Source organism: Furipterus horrens, unplaced genomic scaffold (assembly GCF_987537825.1).
Source record: "Furipterus horrens unplaced genomic scaffold, mFurHor1.1.pri manual_scaffold_6, whole genome shotgun sequence".
Classification (NCBI taxonomy): domain Eukaryota; kingdom Metazoa; phylum Chordata; class Mammalia; order Chiroptera; family Furipteridae; genus Furipterus; species Furipterus horrens.
Window position 1 is genome coordinate 10,000,001 of NW_028327176.1, and position 21,492 is coordinate 10,021,492.

Here is a 21,492-nt window from a genome sequence, read left to right on the forward strand (position 1 = left end):
ACCTTAATACTGTGAGAAAAAATTTCTTATTCAGAGTATTTCCATAGTATTATGTAACCAACTATTAGACAGATAGACTGATAAGACAGACATGAAATAAGGTTGACTTCCATGTTTTCTTTGACAATCAGCATCATTATCTCATACTCATAGTTTAACACAAAATTATACAAAGTATATATACATAGCTATAGCTATGCGTGTATGCTACACATTTTACAGTTACATGCAATTTGTCATTTCTTTATCTCACTGAACTATGGCATAAGGGACAGAAGTTGTAGTTACTTATTTCCTGAGCCAGAACATAGTGCTTGCATACACTGCACATCCAAAACTGATATTCAGTGATCGGGCTTCCTGTGGCAACACATGTGGGCAGTTTCCCTTCCCCTCTGTAAAAATAAGAGGAAAACAAATTATTAATTGAAAACTTCTAATGATTTACACGTTATTACAATTAAAAAACTGAAGAAAGGAAAACATTTCAAGATAAACTTAAAAACTTTTCTTACAATGAGAAAACAAAGCATTAATACACTTAAAAGACTAAATAAAATAAGGTATAGTGTAAAAGGTAAATTACTTAACAATTTAGTGCTTTAATTATTATATCACATTATTCGTCGTCGTCGGCAGCCATCCGTCTCGAGAGACGATGGTGTAGCTTCTTAAGAGTCTATTTGCACTGCTGAGAATGGTTGTGCAGTCCGACTCGGGAGTGACACGGTATCTGTCTCCTCCCGTGTTGAATCGACATCTTGCGATGACGCTGGAGTGTCCTCTCCAGTGAAGCTGAAGCTACAGAGCCTGGGCAGGGTGATATGGAGGGTCTGCTGTTGCCCATGCAGCAGACCCCCCCTCTCTTCGCAGCTGAAGGGTCCAAGGGAAAGACGGAGTCAATACAGCTTGGCTTCAGGTGCGCCGCAGGAGTTGCCGGTGTTGACTACAACGTCAAACCGACTTAGGGACTCCGGCTCCGGATTTTCTGTCGGGGTTTACTCCCTTAGCCTTTCCCCTGAAGAGGTATGCCGCAAGGCAGCGGAGGTTTTTTGGAGTCAGAGTTTTCCTTCTCTGATGTGCCCTGACTGGAAGATCGAACCAGCGACACTTAGCTCGCAGGCCGACGCTCAATCCACTGAGCCAAACCAGCCAGGGCAATCACATTATTATACATATAGAAATCCAAACTTCTAAGTAGGTAGAATGACATTAACTAATTATAATTAGCCTTACCCTTCAAGAAGGCTGTCCAATTCCAATTTTCTGTTATCTTTTGGAGTATGTTTGGTGAAGATTTCTAGAGCAAGATCTTCATATTGCTGTTTCTGTTCTGAACTGAGGCTCTCTAAAGATTCAAGTTTAATAAAGGCCTTCGAACAAGTACCAAAAGCTCTGCTGGCACATGCACAGAGTGCCAACAGAGAGTAGATCTCCACAGCAGGGATAATGTCCTCATAGTCTTTCAGGTGAAGAGCTAGGAAAGAAAGTACAATTTGGATTCTGCAAAGTAATCACGATCGTGCATGGGAAAGAATCGGTGTTAAGCTATTTGAGTTTAACCTACGTGAACTTCAGCAAAGTTAAAGAAAACAATGGTGGGAGATCAGAGCATGGGCAGGACGGAGGAGGCTACATGATTTTCGGGGTTCGATAACGCCAGGTCCTGGAAATACAACCGTCACCAAATGATGCACATGGCCATTTAGAAATATACACACAAACAAAAATATTTGATATCAATACACATCTTTTTTTCCATATAAATCTATTAGAAAATTTTGTGGCATTCCAGAAAAAGTAGAACATTTTCTCTTTGTATTTCTTTTAACAAATTATTGCTTTTCTGTTTGTCTTATTGAAACAATAGAACTTTGTGGGGGGGGGTGAAAATGAGCCTCTAAGTTGTCAGTTCAGGCCATTTATTTTCACAGCTATCATATGTTATTTTCAATTTTTCTATACTGCAGATATAATCTCTTTCTTACAAATGTGCTATAGAATTAATAGCAGATTGGGAACCAAACTGAATGTCTTTTTTCTTCTGTGGACTTTCCAATATTAAAAATCTTGTTATAATACTAGAAATTTCATAAAACAATTTAAAGCAATATATTCATGTATTTTACAATTAGGTTCTTATAAACTGGTTTGAGGATAAAACACAACAATGTTCACAGGAAGAAATTTACAAAGAGTAAATTCTTTCAGTTATAATAAAGAATACCCTTTAATTTCACAGGGCATATATTTTTTCAGATCATTTTATTACTAAAAGATGAAAATATTAAAGTATACAGATATCTTCACCCAGTAGGTGAAGAATCTCAAGTTAAAGGTCTAATTTTTCTTACATTAAATCTAGAGATTATGCATAAAATATATAAAATACAACTATTTTTAATAGTGCAAAATTTATATCATATATTAATTAATTAGAATTAAGTAAAGGTCAGTTATAAAGTAAACATTAAAATGAAAATGATTCCTATATATAACTGATAAGCAATTAGAAAAAATCTTACAGTTCCATTGCTAACAACAAAAATAGAAGTAAACTGCAAAACAAATGTTCAGTGCATACAAGAAGAAAAAACAACAGAACTTGAGAGGGAAACACAGACACAAGGTCTGTCCAGAAAAAGCCTAGCCATTATTAATATAACGAGAATGGTTTGTCGAACATCAATGTGACCTGGCAGCCAAGGACAGTAGACTGGAATGCACATGCATGAACGATGATGACTTCACTGTACTAGTCAGTGAGGGCGGTAGACCCGCTGAGAGCGCATGTGTAGAAATGGCCATCTCATTCAAAATGACTGAGTTAGTAGAACAACCAATCCAGACCAGATTTTGTGTTAAGCTTGAACATTTCTCCATGGAAACAATTCAGATGATTCAGAAAGCCGCAGCCATGGACAACTGGTGATTGGCAGCTTCATCACGACAACATGCCCACTCATGCATCACATCTCGTGCAGAGATTTTTGGCAAAACAGCAAATCACCCAGGTGACTCAGCACCCCCTACAGCCCAGATTTAGCGCCCTGCAACTTCTGGCTTTTCCCAAAACTAAAATCACCTTTGAAAGGGAAGAGATTTCAGACCATCGATGAGATTCAGGAATATACAACGGGGTGGCTGATGGTGACTGAGAGAACTGTGTGAGGTCCCAAGGTACCTATCTGAAGGGGACCGAGGTGTCATTGTCCTATGTACAATGTTTCTTGTATCTTGTATCTTCTTCAATAAATGTCTCTATTTTTCATATTACATGGCTGGATACCTTCTGCACAGACCTTGTATATAAAAGGTGTAAATGTTTATCTTTGAATGAGTAGAATTGTGAATGCTATAAATGTTCTTTTCCCTTACCTCAAACTTCTTGTTTTTTTGTGACCCATATATATTGCTTTCTATGTATTAAAAAATAAAAAGGATTTCAAAAAGTGGAAGCACAGAACAAATTATAAAGCGGAAATCTCAAACATATGAAAATCCGTAGGAAAAAAGGTGTATTGAAATTAATACAGAGGCAGATTAAAGGAGCTGGCCCTTCCTATTCAATTCATAATTTTAGACAGACTCTGTCCATTATGTAATAGGCCTACCTGTCTTCAATGCGGTGTCAACATAGCCCTCGTAGAGCTGCCTCTGAGCGAGTATGAAGAAGTGGTAGGCCTCAGCCCCTCTCCACGCGTTATCTGTGAACCCACTCGTTGTAGACAGAACCTCTTCTTCCAGCAAACCAGCCAGAGCCGAGGTGGCCTACAAGTGAAGCAGATGACGTTCCCTGTCAGCACAACCACAGACATGGCCCTGCCAAGGAAGATAACTTCTGCAAATGCTGTACGTTAAAATATTTACATTCGCAGATTTTATCATTACAAAACTGTCACTACAGACTTCATTTCTTCATTACAATTCATATTTGGTTAAACTCGTATGATCAAATTTTCTTCTGCTTTATTGAGGTACAATTGACTAATAAATGCAAGATATTTAAAGTGTACATTGTGAAAAAAAGAAAAATAAAGTGTACATTGTGGTGATTCGCTATATGTATACATTGCAAAAGGATTGACCGGATGTTAAAACAGAATCGATTAAACTTTAATAAGAGATATGTTTACACATTAAAATAATACATATAACCTAGGAAAGGTCTTCAGAACTCACAGATTAGAAAGAATTTACTAAGTAAGGAATTAAAGCAAAGACTATAGATTAATCATGTAGAAAAAATAATTTTCAATATTTCCAAGTAGAAACTTCTAAAATTTGAGTACTAATTCCAAATCAGTCATTCCCTTTCCTCATACCATTTAAGAAAATAAATGCAAATAAGGAAATTAAATGGCCTGTCCAAAAGAGTGGTTTTCTCCTTAAACACTTGGGATGGCTCGGCCTTATTTAACGCTCTGCCTACCTCCGAGCTCTGCCCCTTAGCTTTTCCTCGCTGCGCGTCTCTCACTTGCTCATGGTACTTCTCTATAAGCAGAGCTGACAGGACATAGAGCTTCTTAACACGTAAAGGTTTAGTTCTCTTCTTTGCCTCTTCTTCTGCAATCTTTAAGCATTTAAAGAATTGGGGGAAGATATTGTTTAATCTTTATTTGTATAGATGTAATCACCTCTAAATTCAATTCTCTAAAAAAAGGAGGAAAGCCAGTCGGGTAGAATATAAATACCCCTCATTTATGATAAACACTGCAAAGCCCATTTTCTTTGTCTTAGCACTGATAAGTATTTAGTTCCTCCTTGAAGTTAGAACTTATAACATACTTAGAAAATAAAAGATACTGTCAAATAAGTCAGAATAAAGAACATTTTCATGGAATAGGTTGGATTTTCCATAACAGATTTTTTAAAACAATGTTCCAAGTACACAAAGATAAAATAGTTTTAACGTGGTATATCCTTCAGGAATTTTTATTTTTATTTATTTAAATGATTCTGAGGGAAATGTTTCATTTTTTCATTAAAGCAAATGGGAAAAGAATAGAATAGAATGTAAAATATACATACATTAATAATGTACTAGTCACCTTCATGCCAAACGCATATTATGAAAAGTGTAATGCCTTTAAAACTTGCGCACTTAAAAGAACTCAAAATTCTATTATCAACAGGATTTAACTCCCAGTTAAGTAATTTGTACTTTATGGTCCCTAAAAATTCTATAATTCTTCCATGTCAGTATTAAGTAAACACATAAATGTTTGGTATCAATATGATGATAATATTAATAAATAGTCTTGTTAGTAAAGGTAATAATACTAAGATGACGCATAGTTATAGCAGTAATAAAACCAGAGGTATTTTCCTATAACAAATAGTTGTTTCAAACAAAATGGAAAATGTATTCTTTATTATCTAAGAAAACACTGGTAACTAGAATAAACCAAATACTCGCCATTAATGTTACATACCTTAAACATCAGTTTAGCAGCATCATAAAAGTAGTTGGCTTTCCGATAGAGTTCGATGGCATCAAGAATTTTATTCTTTTCTAACAAATGAGCTGCATACCTCGCTAACAGGGATCCAATTTCTTTCATACTATGATTTGTAGCCAATTCAACAGCTTTGTTCCACTAGGAGAAAAAAAATACACCATTCAGTTACCAAAGCATTTACAGTCATGTCATAAAATTTACACAATAAAGCTTTAAGTTTATAATAGTAACATTGTATTAAAATTAAAAACTGGTGTATGTTTTTAAAAATCACTTAAAATCAGAGCAATTATAAGTTTTATAAGTTAAGCATGCATCAAAGTGATTAAATGATCTAAGGCTTTGATTTGCTTAAGAAGTACATCTGAAAAAAGAAAGCCTCCAAATTTATAACCACATTAATCTTAAAATCCTAATTCTGCACAAACTATGAGAGAGAAAAAGATATGTGCATAGTAAAATAAAATATGCAATTTCAGTTAAGAAAATGTCCTATCAGATTTAACATTTAAAAGTTATTTTTATAAAGCAAATGAAGCTTCATAAAATACTTTAAAGGAATGCAATGACAGTCAACAATCTCAACAAAAATTCAGCACTTAAGTTTTAGTTAAATTCCAGTTCTTAAAAAATATCAAATATAGCCCTGGCTGGTGTGTCTCAGTAGACTGAGTATCAGTCTGCAAACCGAAAGGTCACTGGTTCAATTCCTGACCAGGGCACATGCCTGGGTTGCGGGCCAGGTCCCTGGTTGGGGGAGCCTGTGAGAGGCAAATGACTGATGTTTCCCTCGCACATCGATGTTTCTCTCCCTGTCTTTCTCCCTCTCTTTCCCTCTTTCCAAAAATAAATAAATAAACTCTTTGAAAAAATATATATCAAGTATACATATTCTTTAAAAGGAAAAGAATATAGACTTGCCAGAATAAATACGGATAAAGTAACTCAAAATTCTTTCCTTTTGCAATGACCATTACCTGGTCCTTCTTTAGAAACAAAGTCCAGTCCTAATGAAGTACAGAAAAACTTGTCAGACTAGAAGCACAGGGTTAGTTCATGTTCCCATACTGAGTTAGTTATGACTGCGTCACTCCAAACAAGAGCACTTCAAAAGGGGGGGACCTAAGAGAGACAGGTAGTCTCTGTCTCCTTCCAGAAAATTCATCTCCAGCTCTCCAAACTGCGTGCTGGCAACAGTCTTTCCAGAACGGACCTGGGGACTTCCGCCTTCAGTCCCTTACCTGGTTGAGATGCACACAGGTGTCCACTGCTGCCTTTGGCTGATTGCATTTCAGAAACGCGGTCACTGCCTGTTCACACATCCCAACTCTCACAAACATCTGTGCTATTTCCTGTAAGAACAAAGCAATACTATCAGACTTCACAGACCAAGGCAATCACTTATATTTTAATTTCTGGAACTCCACGGAGACATGTGAGTATTAAACGTACTGGTGGGTGCAGGACCTTTGCATTTAAACAGACCCAGGGACTGAGGGCACATGCCAGGACAGATGCTAATGCATCATCTTCTGTAAAACAGGTGCGTCGCTGACCTGCTGAGGGGCTCCCTTTTAACCAGGACCTGCAGATACTGCACTCCTATTCTCAGTGTAGAAGCTACTTTACAGAAACGTTAAGCTCTAAAATGAACCCCACACTGGTGGGTAAGAAAACCCTTTAAGACAATAGATGGGATAAGCAAAGGTGACTGTTAATGTGAGGCTTGGGGACACCTCACTCACAGAGCTCTCCGATATCGCTACACAGAACGCCCCAGACAGCCTGGCCGTTCCCCAGGTCAGGATGCTGGGCCCAAAACAAGCCCCCTAAGAGTGCGGGGGCAAGGAGAGGCCCACAACAAAACCCATCGTACCCATGCGGCTATGCCGTCCATTGCCACAATATCATTTTTTATTTTTTGTCTTTCTGAATATCTAATTGCCCAGGGTTTTTTTCTCCCCACCTCTACTTTGAAAATATTTTGGGAAATATCAAAAAAATACATTTTGTATCCAACTATCTTTTTTAAATTAATAGTTATATTTTTCTGATTATAAAGTAATAATTCTTATTGTTAAAAATAATTAGGAAACACAAAAAGGTAGTTAGTTACTCAATCTTTCTCTAGTCTGAGGTCATTTCCTAACGTCCCTGTCCTCTGAGTGCACGTGTATGTGGGAGGTGGGGCATGTATCGTGATCACACTACATGGGGCGGGGCAAAAGTATGTTTACAGTTGCGAGTATGTAAAACACAGTTTATTGTTTTATTATTACTTATTAACCATTGTGTTATTTCCCGTATGAACAACTGCAAGCCTACTTTTGCCCAACCCTGTATACAGGCGGCTTTGTACCCTGCATTTCCCACTCAAATATTATGTACAGTTCCCCAGATTATTAAAAAATGCTCCAAAACTTGATTTAAAATGTATAGTACTGTTTAACATTTTTAATTTCTTTAATTATTTAATTACTATCATAGCTAAAATTACTTAAGTGTTTACTCAGTAATGTTGCTATTTTGGATCCTCTACAGCAATAGTTTTCTTCCACATCATCAGACACCCCGACCAGACACCCTCATGTGGGCTACACTGTCCCTCTACCCTGGGTTATAAGCAATTTCTATTTCTTTCCCACTCCAGAAAACACACAGGATTGAGAATAAGGGCGTGTGAAATGTCATTATTACAGGGATAACTGTTCCAATTCACAACAGAGAAAACTGAAGTATCAGAATTCTATATTCATCGATTAGGTAACAGACAACATTTTCATGGCAGAACTCACAGCTGATACATGTGTAGGCCCTGCAGTTGAGAGCTGCTAACTCTATAGATTATTATAGAGCTCAGTGATTTACATTTTAGAGAAAACAAATAAAATACAACTCATTAACATCATTCAACAACTGATTAAAAGAGGCTTAAAAAGAACAAAGTTCCAAAGAACTCTGCTTTTAGTTTCTCTTTTTTAACATTAAATACTTTTTTGTTAATATAAACTAATAAAAGTCAAGCTATCTTTTAAAACTCTTATTACAGCAAATTTCACACATACATGCACACACAATAATCACCAGACCCAGCAGCTCTCCAACAACACATCATTTCATCTGTAAATATATCATGTGTTCAGCTAACTTTTAAAAGCAATTTTATAAAACTGGCAAAACCAGTGGGTGGTGGTTGAAGAGGGTATAAGGGAAAAAAATAGTAATGGAAAAAATTCAATAAAAATAAACTATTTTTAAAAACTAGCAAGACTATACAAAACTGCAATCATGTTAAATTAGCAAGAATATGATTAATTTTCCCTCCATTTTCAAGTATTCTGTAATATTGATACAGTGTTTTAATAGTTAAAAGCATAATCCCATGTCTAAGAAACTATAGGATTATAGATTAATTTAAAAGTTCCCTTGTCACAGAGGACATTTCCTGATTATAACATAAAAACCTTGGCCCTGGCTACATAGCTCAGTTAGAGCATCGTTCCGATATGCCAAGGTTGCGGGTTCAGTCCCCAATCAGGACACATACAAGAATTGACCAATAAACGCATAAATAAGTGGAACTACAAATGGATGTTTCTTCCTCTCAGTCTCTCTCTCTCCCCCATCCCTCCCTACCTTCTTCCCTTTCTCTTTCTCTCTAAAATCAATAAGTTTTTTAAAACCATGATAACCTTATAAAGTAAACTAACAACTTCAAAAATGAAAATTTCTAATACCTACTGGAAGCAACTTGTGGTTTTCTGGAAGGGAACTGGCAAGATTCTCCAATCCCTCATAATCTTCTAACATATAGTAACATTCAGCCAAGCGTTCCTGGTTTCGGCCCTGCACGTAATACTGTACAGCATTCAACCTATGGAGGGAAAAACTTTTAAAGTTAATGGAGTCTCCTGATAAACAGCACTTCCACCAAAACATGTTCCTCCGTTAGAATTACTAGTCAACTCTAGTCATAAGCTTCAGTTACAAAATGTCTTTGAAGCATATAAACTGGGGAGAAAAAAATCTAAAATTGCAAAGCATATTTTAGTTACAATGCACTGAATAGTCTTAATATTGTTTTCATCGGATACACAGTGGCACCTCCAAACACTGACATAAATAAAAAACCACAGTGATCAAAATAAAAACTTAAAAGAATAAAAGTCGATTTCTGAAAACAATCTACACTAACAAAAGAAGCCAACATAAAATACTATTTTTATCTTTTGGGAAATAAATCATAGGACGGCTTAAAAGTGCGCTCTGTGGTCTCCAGCAGTAAAAAGCTCCCTGGAGCTCGGCACGAGTTCTGTGGGTCTGGAAGCTCCAAGGCTGACTGTGCTTGTCTAGCAGCTTCAAGCACCTTGTGCCCCCCAATGTGAGCCTGGAGTGACTTCAAGTTCAGCGTCCAGGAGGACCGTCTTTGTCTCCCACACATTATTTCATAGGGAGGTATGCAGGCAGCTACATTTCAAGGGATGGTGAAAGGATGAAGGGGTCCAGGCAGGTTACCTACCACTTTTGTCTGTCAGCAAAATAGTCTCCGATGGCGTTGTGGGCCTGTTCAAGGAGGCTGTCGTCTGCATCACCGGACCCAGTCTTCAGGAGCTGGAGTACCCTAAACCAGTCTCCCAATTTCAGCCGGAGGCCAATAGCAAGATCCCTGCAAACAATGGCACTCATTCATTCATTTCTTCACTCGACAAGTATTTATCAAGTGTCTACTGTGTGCTAGGTCCAGTTCTAGGGGCCTGAGAATACACAGCAATGAAAAGACAGACCAAGAACTCTCCAGGCATTTCAGAAACAACCTGACCAGGTAAGAAGCAATGGGGAGAACCTGAAACAGGGAAAAGGAAGCAATTCCTTGCCTTTTATTTTCCTGGACTTCCAAGTTCCTTAGCAAAATAATGACTTAAATAATAATCGCACCTTTTCATCAGTTTCTTAGACATAATTAGGCTTATTTAAAAACCAAACATATAAAAAATGATTGATTTTATCTTTCTATTCAGGGCTTAAGTTGTATTAAGGCTCTCCTGGAAGTACAAATAATATTAATAAAAGTCAGACATAATGTTTACAGCTGAAATGAAGTTTATACGTTACGTTATATAAATCGAAAATGAAATATAAAGAATATAACTCGATCTCTAAATATGTTTGATTTTTATTTCATGCTCCTTGATGACAGAAAATTAAATAATGACATAAAGCCAAATAATAAACTGTGTAATAAATGATAAAAGGGCCCCCAGTCTCTATACTCACGATTCTTTTTCCTATCAAGTGAAAAAAATCTCCCATGGCCAGCTATTCATGAGTGTAAAAACTGAAAAGAAAACTGCCCCCAAATTACAAACCATAAAGTAATGAGGGGCATGAGGAATATCTAGGATATAACTCAAACTGAAATTATTTTCTAAAAGACACGGTAGGGCACAATTAGTCTATTTTACATTCTTCATTCGGGAAAAAATCACCAACTCTGAAAGCACTCTGGGATGCCTGCGGCCTCATTACTGACCTTCTGTCCATATCAAGATACATCCTTTCAGCCTCTTCGAACCTGCCGAAGTAGGCAGCCACTTCCGCCTGCTTCATGGGCTCCTTCTGTAGGTGGCCCAGGCGCTTCACAAACTGGATGCCTTGGTAATCTTTGCTGCGCACAAACGCTTGCTCTGCCATGTGCAAGTCCAGTTTCTGAAGGGCTGCTTCAGCCAATAGGCGCCTTCACAGAAAAAATCAGAAAAGTCTGTTGCAAGTCACTGATACACAAGTCTAGAACTAGAATGCAATGATTATAACTATGGTTTCCAGTGAAACATGATGGGAAGTGGTTCCTTTAACACATGTTTACACGTGTTTCATTTAATAATATGCTTATTTCGAGTTCTTCCAAATCTAAAATGAATTTATCTTAAGAAGAAGAGCGAGACCGGGAAGTCCCTCCCTACGGAGGCCAGCGTGAGAGGCACAGGGCAGAGCGGAGGTCGCCAAAGCTCGCACCAGACACTTGGGAAGGCGCTTCCAGTTTTACACACCAAAGTCGGGGGTGTGGATTGTCCTCTATGAACTGAGATGCATCTTCAATTCCCACCTTCTCAATCAGGGCTCGACTGTCTCGCAGGGACCGAATCTCAAAGTTAACTATGTAATCCTTGTTTGGATGTTCTGGGTTCTAAAAGGAAAGATGGAAAGAAAGGAATTCAAATAGCTGCTTTGGGACTATGTGTTTCTTTTTTACAGTTGAACAAAAACCTGCATCGTATAGTAAGCAAAACTCGGAAGGGAAGGAAGTCCCACGTGTGGGTCCTCTGAGTTATCTGGGAAACGCCCCTCCGGAGGCTGTCAGGCTGCCTGTGAGAAGAGGGGCCAGTGACAGAGGGGGTCCCGGACTAGGAGAGAAACTTCGGTGCCTTGTTTCCCTCGGCTCGAACCGTCTTTCCCAGGCCCTGCTCTCCCGGGCCCACAGTGCGCGGCAATGCCAGGGCGGGCCCTGCCCCGCGCTCCCTAACCTCCCTCCCTGCCTGGCCCATGAAGCGCGTGCTGCACGCACTGCTGAGCGAAGGCAAACAAAAGAAAAAGAGCTGGTGTCTATCACCACTTTTGCAGTTTAGTAAGCTGATGGAAAAAAAAACCCTGAAAGCCAGCCTTAAAGAAAAGCTAATGCCCAAAGAAAGGAAACCGCAGTTATAACGAACTCAGCAATACTCTACGTAGTCCAAGTAATGAAAAGTGAGAGCATCCAAGAAAATCGGAGCCCCCGGGTGTGAACAGCAACGGCTCCCAGAAACCAGAGATCTCTGAAAAGGTGAACGAGCCGTGTGCACCCCCTGCTCACCCCGCCACTGAACCGCTGAATCTAGAAACTGAAAAGTTCTTGGGGCTCCCTGGTACAAGGTAGGAAGCCGTGTGAAAAGAGCATGAAGTTCCGATTCAAACATAGACTCAAATCCTAATTCCCCTGCTTTCTGGCCATGTGACAACGCTGTCTAGAACCTGCCCTGCCTCCCTCCCTTCCCACCCAAGACGCCAAAACCATCTTCCCAAAATAGAAACCCCACGATGTCCCTCTCCTGCTTCCTCCCGCACTGGCTCCAGGATCAAGTCCAGACTCCACAGCACACAGGCACCTCACAGCCCGAGCCGCCCTCGCCCAGGACCTCTCCCCTTCCCCATCTGTGCCAATGACATTCACCAGCTTGGAAGCCAGACGCTTGGAGTCAAATCCTGCCTTTGCCCACGGCTAACAGGGTGTCTCTGGCAAATTAGCTTTCCACTCCAAGCCTCAGATTGTTCATCTGAACAAATGGTGATAATAATCAAACTTGCTCCCTCCAGTCAGGAGGGTTCAGCACGGTAACATCTATCAAATGGTTAGCACAAAGCCTGGCTGTGCGGCTCACCTGATTCACAGTCTGAAAACGGACCCAGTAACGCTCTCGTGCGTCAGACCTTGCAGAGATATACCCACTTGCTGACCCACCGCAGGCCTGACCCTTTCCTGGGGGCTGCATTTCTTGTCTTCCTGAGGCCAAGAACTAGGTCTTACTGTCAATAAACATTTGCTGAGTCAATGAACAGATAAATTTTGGGTAAGTCATTCTTCCCACTAAGAGCCTTCCTCACCTGAAAATGAGGTCTGTGTAAATATACCACGGTTATAACAACAAATGAACACAATCTGTGACGTGAAGGAACACTGCGCAGGAAGCTACTTCAGTAAATGTAATTCCCTTCCTTTTCCTTTTGCATCCCTTCTCCTCTAGTCCTCCAAGAAGTTTCCCATGTTATTTCTTGTTGCTGTTTTTTTTTTCCTGTTTTATTGAGACATACTTGACACAGAACACTGCATTAGTTTTAGGTGTACGACAGTCATGCTATTTCTTAAAACTGTATTTTTATAGGAATCTATAGTTCAGCTAAATACTTCCTGGGTCCAACGAGGCCCCAGAGTAAAGTCTGACAACATTCTTTCCTTTGCAGCTTTGCACGTAGTAGGTCAGACAGATAACAAAACTGTCACAGAGAACTTGATGGTTCTTACAGTGTCACACCTCCTACCAGGAAACTGGGCAACGGTACTCTACATATTCTTTATCCTAATACACATACATAAAATGTGCCCAGAGTATCAAGAATCTTAAAGTACACCTAACCAATTTAAATACATATATTTTTAAATCCTTCATAAAAGTCAAGACAATCATCAGTTAGAGCAATGACACCATAGTTGCTTTCAAACATTCGAGATTAAGGTAATCAGCAACTATATACCTTTCTTGAAAACAAAAAAACTACAAAAAAATTAAATCCAGCCAACTAAAAGATGAATCAAAATTAAGGATTCATTTACAGAGAAAATGTATAAACAGACTAATAATAAATTTCATTTAACTAATAAGACTAAACAACTGGAAATTATGGTTACAAAACAAAATATAAATTTTCTAGATCTTGACCATGTAAAAATAATAAGACGACTAACAAAAAAATAAAAGTGGGAGAAAATGTCAGAATGTTATCTTTTAAAATGAACAGTCAATAATGTTCTTAAAAATTAAAATGCAGTTTAAAGGTGGTGACGTCTTAGTTTTTCGTAATTTTTTTCTTAACCCAGAAAAATGGTACTGTTTGTACTGAAAAAAATATCTAAGGTTCTACAGTTCCTTCAAGTTCACTTTCCAGTCATTAAATTGAAATTAACACTAAAAAGGTAGATTTACAACGATGCCATTTTTATAAAGTGCTTCTGTTCACTGATCTATTCTACCAAACCCCTTTGCCGCCCGCTTGCCCAGATGTGAGGCACGAGTGGAAGGGGGGAGGGTGAGAGGTGAAGTTAAAAGCTGCCAGCAGTCAAACGCCCAGCATGAAGCCTGCGGCATTACTGCCGTCTAGGGTCACATGGTCCCAAGCGTGGGCACCTGGCTCCTCTCTGTGCGGACCGCACTTCTGCAAAGAGTAAAGGAAAAGACCTGCCCCTGTTGAAGGTATTAGACTTGTAAAGAATTGAACTCGTTCATCCGCAGTTACTGTCCTATTTAAGTTGAACATATGACATCAGAGAAGATATATTTTCCTTTTCCTCTCTTAGGAATGAAGATATAAGGCCTTTTGCTTGTCCTCTTTCCCGAAAGAGCTACTGAACAACTATCCTCTAACTACCAAAAACCTCAGGCCAGTCTCCTTTCCCCTCTCTCTCCAACCATTTTTCGACCCGCTTGAGAAGCCTGCCCTTTCTTCCCCCAAAGCCTCATTGTGTAAGTGATAACCTTTTCCTGTGGGCTCGTGTCTTGACAACCAAACCAAACTTTGGATAGGGGCCCATCCTGCTACTATAAGGTGGTCATGATACAGGAAAGAAAAAGTCTAATTCATAATAAAATGGCTATAACTTACATATGAAAACATGCTGCAAACTGCAATTAACTTCTGGAAATTTAAAACCTACGATCCTAATTCCAAAAAATATATGAAGTGCATATAAGAAGGAAATATTTTGGATAAAATGAAGCTACAACTGTGCTGAGTATAGAAAAAAAAGATTCTCAAAAGATGGTTAATGAAGGCCAAAGTAAGAGTTCAAAAAGAATCAGGAACCAGAATTGGATCATTTATAAAAAACAGGAAAAAAAATGAAAAGATAGTGAACTTTCAAAATAAGTTACTCAAGTGTCTTAGAACCAGAAAAAACGATAAACCGTCAAATATTTCTTCGGAAGCTCTTTGTTATTATGCAAAAAACAAGGACAGCGACCACTACCATTTTTTGAACTCTTCATCTTAGCACTGTGCTAAGGGCTCTCCAAACATTATAAAATAATAGTCCTGTAAGATAGGTACTATAATTACCCACGTTTCTTAGAAGTTGGAAATTGAGGCTCGTGTACAGGAAAGTAGGCTCAGAAAGACGGAGGGACCTGGGTAACGGGCGTACAACTGTCAGAGCAGAGCTGGAAGCCAGACACGTCTGACTCCTCCACCCACAGCCCTAACTGGGCGCCACGCTGCCGGGGGCAGAAATTAACCCCAGGCAAGCCGGCAGCAGAAATATAATTGTTGTCTTAAGAATTACCTTCAATATCTCGTCCAATAAAACAGATTTAATTTCTAAATCCTCAAAGTTACAAATATGTCCAGAAGTCTGAATGGGTTCCTTTAAAGACAAAAACAAATGTTATACTTCATTATGTGACATTTTCCTTCCTTAACATGATTTTAAATATTATCAAAATTTTCAAACCAACAGAAAAGTAGAAAGGATGTCATTAACACCCATATAGCCATCGTCTAGATATTTATTGCCGTGAGCAACAGGGTGGGGATTGGCTGTGGGAGAGGGGGTGGGCGGGGCAGGGGGGAGCAATGGGGGAAAAATTGGGACAACTGTAATTGAACAACAATAACTTTTTTTTTAATAAAAAAAGTAAGAGTCTTGACCAAAAAAAAAATTTTTTTTGTAAATAAGTTTCAATTAAATTTTTAGCTGAAGGATTTTAAAGTAAATTATAAACATTGTGACATTTTACCCCTAAATATTTCAATGCGTGTCTCTAAAAGATGCTCTCTCACATGGTCACATTAGTATTACCACACCTCATATAATCAATATTTATTTCCTAGTAACATCTAATACCAGTCCAAATTTTATAATTAATCCAAAAATGCCTTATAAAGCTTCATAGTTCATATTCAGGGAATTTGGCATCAAATTTAATTCTTAATAAAACTGACAAACACTGTATTTCTATTTAAGTACATATATCAAAGTCTCACACCACACTGAAAAATCTGTCCTCTGTCACATTAGCCAGAGAGCATTCCTGATAGATTTCCTGCATAAGAAGATTTAGTTTGCCAATATGTAAATAATACTTGAGTCTGTTATGTGTCTGTCTCTTATCCCAGAGTTATGAGGTTCGCAGAAGTAAGCTATAGTAAATGAACATCGTAATGGAAAGTGGCTGCCCTAAATCCCTAGCAGAAATAATAGGTAGGAATATTCAAACCAAAAGAAATAAATTCCCAATATACTTACTACCTCCAAGAACACTGTAAAAAGAATAAGATAAGGTAGTCTGGTAATGGAAATAGTACCAGAATGCAATTTTTTAAAATATGTGTGGGTATGTACATCAAAATGACATAAAAAGTAACCAAAATCCAAAAGAATTACGTATCAAATGGGCAACAGCAGACCCTCCATATCACCCCGCCCAGGCTCTGTAGCTTCAGCTTCACTGGAGAGGACACTCCAGCGTCATCACAAGATGTCAATTCAACACGGGAGGAGACAGATACCGTGTCACTCCCGAGTCGGACTGCACAGCCATTCTCGGCGGTGCAGATAGACTCTTAAGAAGCTAAGAAGCTACACCATCGTCTCTCGAGACGGACGGCTGCCGACGACGTATCAAATATATAACTCTGAAAGTTTAAACTTCATATATGATAGAAACTAAAAACATTTTAATAGGAAGGTACCAAAAAAGATGAAAATAATAATCGTTTTTAGTTTGAGTAAAATCTGAATCAAACTTAGTTTGAGTTTAGTATGTCCAGGTTTAAGAATAAGGCCCTTGTAGGCATATTATATGTGTTAGTTGAATTTTTAAATGTATATTTTCTTTAAAAAGTAGAAATAATTTATTAAAATAGTCAAATTATATGAGAAAAATTATGCAATCCCTTTTTTTTCTCAAAAAAAGAGGTTGTTTTACATAAAGGTAATGTGTTCAATAAAAAAGTATGCATTCAAAAGTTTGGAAACCCCTTGTTTGGAAAAGAAGCAAATGTACAAAAATGATAGCCTGGTGGATAAAAATATGAGATGTGAAAGAAATATGAATATGAAATAGGACTACCAATGAGAGAGAAGATCCAAGAAAAAGAATAAAGGGCTGAATCAGTACCTTGAGAGAGTCCCTGGAGATGAAAATGATCCAGCAGAAAATATCAATATTAAAATTCTCATTTCCTAATTCTCAAATGAGATGTGCTTTATCGGTGAATAAGAACTCTGCACACAAATGTCACCCTTTTTCACATATAATTTGAAGAATGGTTTACAATTTAGAGAAGGTATAAATTTAGAATTCGTGACAACACGCAAATGGATAAAATTATATTCAGTATTAACTGCCAAGCAATGGCTCTCTCCTGAATAATAATACAGAAGACGATGTCCTGGAGGAACCAAGGTGAGTTCTGCTGTGAGGAGTATGTCCTTACGTGATCGGCCAGTCAAGCAGCCGGGGGATGAACAGCAGAGTAAGTGCCCACGTGGGGCCCACGGCCAGCCAGTGTCCTCGTGAACGAAAGGAGCAGTACAGCGTGGTTTAAGAGGAAATCCAGGCGGTGGTAAGGTTATAAAAATTCATCTAGCCATAAATCGAATAGAAACTGAAGTTCTTGCCAAGCCAGACAACAAACTCAAAAAGAAGAAGAAGGCTGTTCTGTTACAACTACTTAAGAAACACTTTCCACCAGGCAAACATTTCACTTGGTGCCACACTCTCCACGTGTGCTACACACACATTCTGAACAGTCAGGCACGATACTCTCACTTCTCCAGGCAAATGATTTCCAAATTAGTACAAGCAGTAATTAGTAGTACTTTCCAAGGATGGGAAAAAGGACTCTACCACTCACAAGTATTCTACCTCCATCTTCAAGGTCATCCTGCAGTTACCCGTGAAATTCTCACACTTGCTGGTGGCAAGGGTTGAATTTCCCTGGGGCCCTTGAAAGAAGCTATGCTTGCAGGTCAAATGAATGCCTTTCCTTTGAATCATTATTCAGGGTCTAAAAATTACATACCAAGACCCTTAAGACTCCTAACAGCTTTAACAAACCCTCTGAGACCCATTTACGTCAGGCCATTTACCAGCCCAAAGACCCTATAGGGCTCCAATGGGGAAATGTAAAAATAATTTAAGATATTAAAGAGGCAAATAGTTTACCACTAAATAAATCACTATAGAAGATCGTCAGCAGCTCAGGCGCCCAAGCATGCAATGTTTTCCCAAGTAGAAAACTATAGTCCAAACCAACATCAGTTAATGACCTAAAGGATATATTAACTTCTCTCTTGTTATTTACATTAGTGGAGTCCAGAAAATTCCAAACTGAAACTCCACTAATTGTTTAAAAGATTTCACTTCTTAATGATGGCTCCCACTCAAATTATTCTGGATTTCCTAACCACAACAGTTAACAGTAGATCCAGAGCAGACTAAGTGACAGGAAAATTCAGAGCCTAAAAATTAGCTGATGTGAACCGCAAGTAGAAAATCAAAATGTAACTTTAAAATTAGAGAGAAAGGGGCTTCCTGGTCCCCTAGAGAGAGTAGATAAATCACAGACTGCATCTGCACATTCATAAGATCATGAGCGCGAGAAAGAACATGGATAAATGAGTGGCAGCGCATGTGTAATAACGAGACAGGGTAAGTGCAGAATAAAGTGGGTACACAGGCAAAAGAGAATGAAAGGACAAGGCAGTTTCAAGTCCACGTTTTTTTCATTAGGTTGTTTTAAGCAACTATGGTAAATAAGACTACAAATTTTTTCTTTTTAACTTTGACATGAAAAAATAAAGACTACGTCATTAGTAATCACCATTCCAAAAAGAACATAAAATGCTTAGGAACTGCGTTTCGGAGGAAGTAGAGAATATTTAAAGGATGAGTATTATTCTCCCTTAAGACCAGATATTTTAAAACTCTACAGAAATGTTTGTTTACTTTCAGAAATTCATGCAGCCAACAACCAATAAACCTCTTGAAGAAACAAATGGGAAATATCCAGGTCTTAATATTTGGCTCATTATTTGCATACTGTTAATGCTCATTTCTTGTTTTTACCTCAGGATCCAGGTTTCTGAAAACATACATTCTCGTTTTCTCCATCATTGCAAACAGATCAGGATTATCTCTGGCCCACTTCATATCCCAGACATCTTTTCGCTCCAGTTTTAACAACTCGCCAATGACTTGCTGTCCTGTGCTGTCTGTTACCCGAGCATCCAAGTCAAAGAAAGTTAGAACTCCTGAGTTGTCTATGATAGCAAGACGACTACAAATAATGAAACCGGGGAAGGGGAGAAGTTGTAAAATTACTATCAGCAGTTGTGAGGATAATTACCTATAACCAGTCTTCTTCAAAATCAGCTCAATCAGAACCTGGAAATATGGTAGAAATGGCTTCACATAATAACTGATTTTAAACAAATTTTTATAAATTTGGTAGAAGACATGGAGTCCTCTCCACTTCGCCTGCTTGTGAGGGAAAGGTATCCAATGGATAAAAGCAAATAACTTAAGACGGTACACTAGAATTTCTAGATTTTGCCCAACTAGAGGAAGGCATCTAAACCAAATATAATACAAAAATATAAATATAAATATTCAAATACAAATAAAGTATAGTAAAACCACATTAAGCTATAGACAACTTTAAACAAATGCATATCTTATATAAATCCAATAATCCAAACTGGTAACTTCTAAATCAGACATCTGCTTAAGGAGAGTTTTCAGACTTACCTAGAGTTGCAATTCAGTGATAACCGGTTGGCTCGACACTTAAGGAAATATTTTTGAATCAAACCAACATTAGGAAGACTGTATCTCTGAATGGTGCCCGATTCACGACCCTATGGAAATTACTTATGATTACTAAAGCAAATTTCCCATAATAATATTACATTACAACTACAGGTCTCACTATATGTTATATATTTGTTTCAAAATCAAAGTGATGGTATCATAGCGAATTCCCTTATGATCATGTTACTGAGTATATATTTATCTCCTAAGTTAATTAAAACCTTTTAAAAGTGGCAGAAGGGATCCAATTATTTTTTAATGTATAAAAGGGACATACGGGCTTTAAAAGATTTAATATACTGACAAAATGAGATTTTATTTTTGGAAACGGGGGTCAGTGCTGTGGCTTAAAACGTTTGAAAAAGTAATAGTTCTAAAAACTATTTACATTGCAGCAGTGGAAAGCAGTTCTCAATGCGGAGGATATCTTCTCCATTAAAACTTCTGGCTGGTATTGACTATTTGAGTGCGTTTCTTATAGGCAGACTCTGTCATTTAGGAATTAGATCGATCTTTGTGATTGCTCTGAGTTGCCTTTTTCTGCAAATGTCAGAAACACACACACACACACACACTCCCTATCATCTAGCAAAGAATCTCAAAAGAAAACAGGAGGTCCCACAGACCTAAGACAAACTGCTTAAGACATACACCAAGATCATTTGGTGAGGAAAAATGAATACTGTTCTTAAAAAGATTTCTCCCTTAAATTAACTAACGGCTAAAGAACATTAACTAGAACTAGAAACAGACACTGTTACGGCTTTGTTTACATAATTCAAATTCAATGATTCTACCAGCATTACTATATTAAAGTAAACATTTATCTCTAAAATTAATATTTTCAAATATCATAACTCAAGAAAAGACTGTATATACTGATATTATTTGAAAAATTCAGCAAAACGCTGCCATGCCCTTTTTCACTTTACTGGCCAGCAAACACGCCACCTCTTCATGCAAAGTCCTTTGAAAGTAGCTGAGCTAAAGCATTTTCCCCAACTTAGAAGAGCAGGCCCACGGGGGAGGAAACTTTCTAAGACCCGCTGCTACCAGCCAGCCCGCCCACCTCTGCCCCCATTCAGAGGGCTCAGCCGACCAGGGGTCCGATTCTCCCCAGCGGGCCCCCATGCTACCGCTTTCATAAATAGCTACTTCTGCAAAAGGCAAACCGTTTGTGAGGCAATCTTTAAGGCTTTCTCATTTCTTATGCTGGACTCAGTAAAACGCAAAGGGCCCCATAAAAAAATATTTAAATCCAAAATGTATTGCTTTACTCTATTTTTACAATTTAAACAATTATTATTCATAAAATAATTTTTCTTACAACTTACCACAATCAATGTCTTATCAGATGCAGTTATGGCACAAATTGGGTCCCTTGTGCCCTAAAATAAATCAATTGTTATTCT

At 38.1% G+C, this 21,492-nt stretch overlaps 1 protein-coding gene across 1 annotated transcript in view; it reads right to left on the reverse strand.

Moving 5' to 3' along the window:
* Positions 1 to 1,232: 1,232 nt before the first annotated feature.
* Positions 1,233 to 21,492, reverse strand: part of WDR35 (WD repeat domain 35) — a 54,960-nt gene continuing 34,700 nt past the window's right edge. The window contains exons 14-26 of the mRNA XM_090280720.1: positions 21,415 to 21,468; positions 20,018 to 20,127; positions 19,337 to 19,547; positions 15,547 to 15,627; positions 11,510 to 11,646; positions 10,993 to 11,196; positions 9,982 to 10,128; positions 9,204 to 9,336; positions 6,704 to 6,814; positions 5,436 to 5,600; positions 4,433 to 4,573; positions 3,615 to 3,771; positions 1,233 to 1,477 (exon numbers count right to left, since the gene is read on the reverse strand). Coding sequence (XP_090136846.1) covers positions 1,233 to 1,477; positions 3,615 to 3,771; positions 4,433 to 4,573; positions 5,436 to 5,600; positions 6,704 to 6,814; positions 9,204 to 9,336; positions 9,982 to 10,128; positions 10,993 to 11,196; positions 11,510 to 11,646; positions 15,547 to 15,627; positions 19,337 to 19,547; positions 20,018 to 20,127; positions 21,415 to 21,468 — 1,896 coding nt within the window. The remainder of the gene's footprint in view (positions 1,478 to 3,614; positions 3,772 to 4,432; positions 4,574 to 5,435; positions 5,601 to 6,703; positions 6,815 to 9,203; positions 9,337 to 9,981; positions 10,129 to 10,992; positions 11,197 to 11,509; positions 11,647 to 15,546; positions 15,628 to 19,336; positions 19,548 to 20,017; positions 20,128 to 21,414; positions 21,469 to 21,492) is intronic.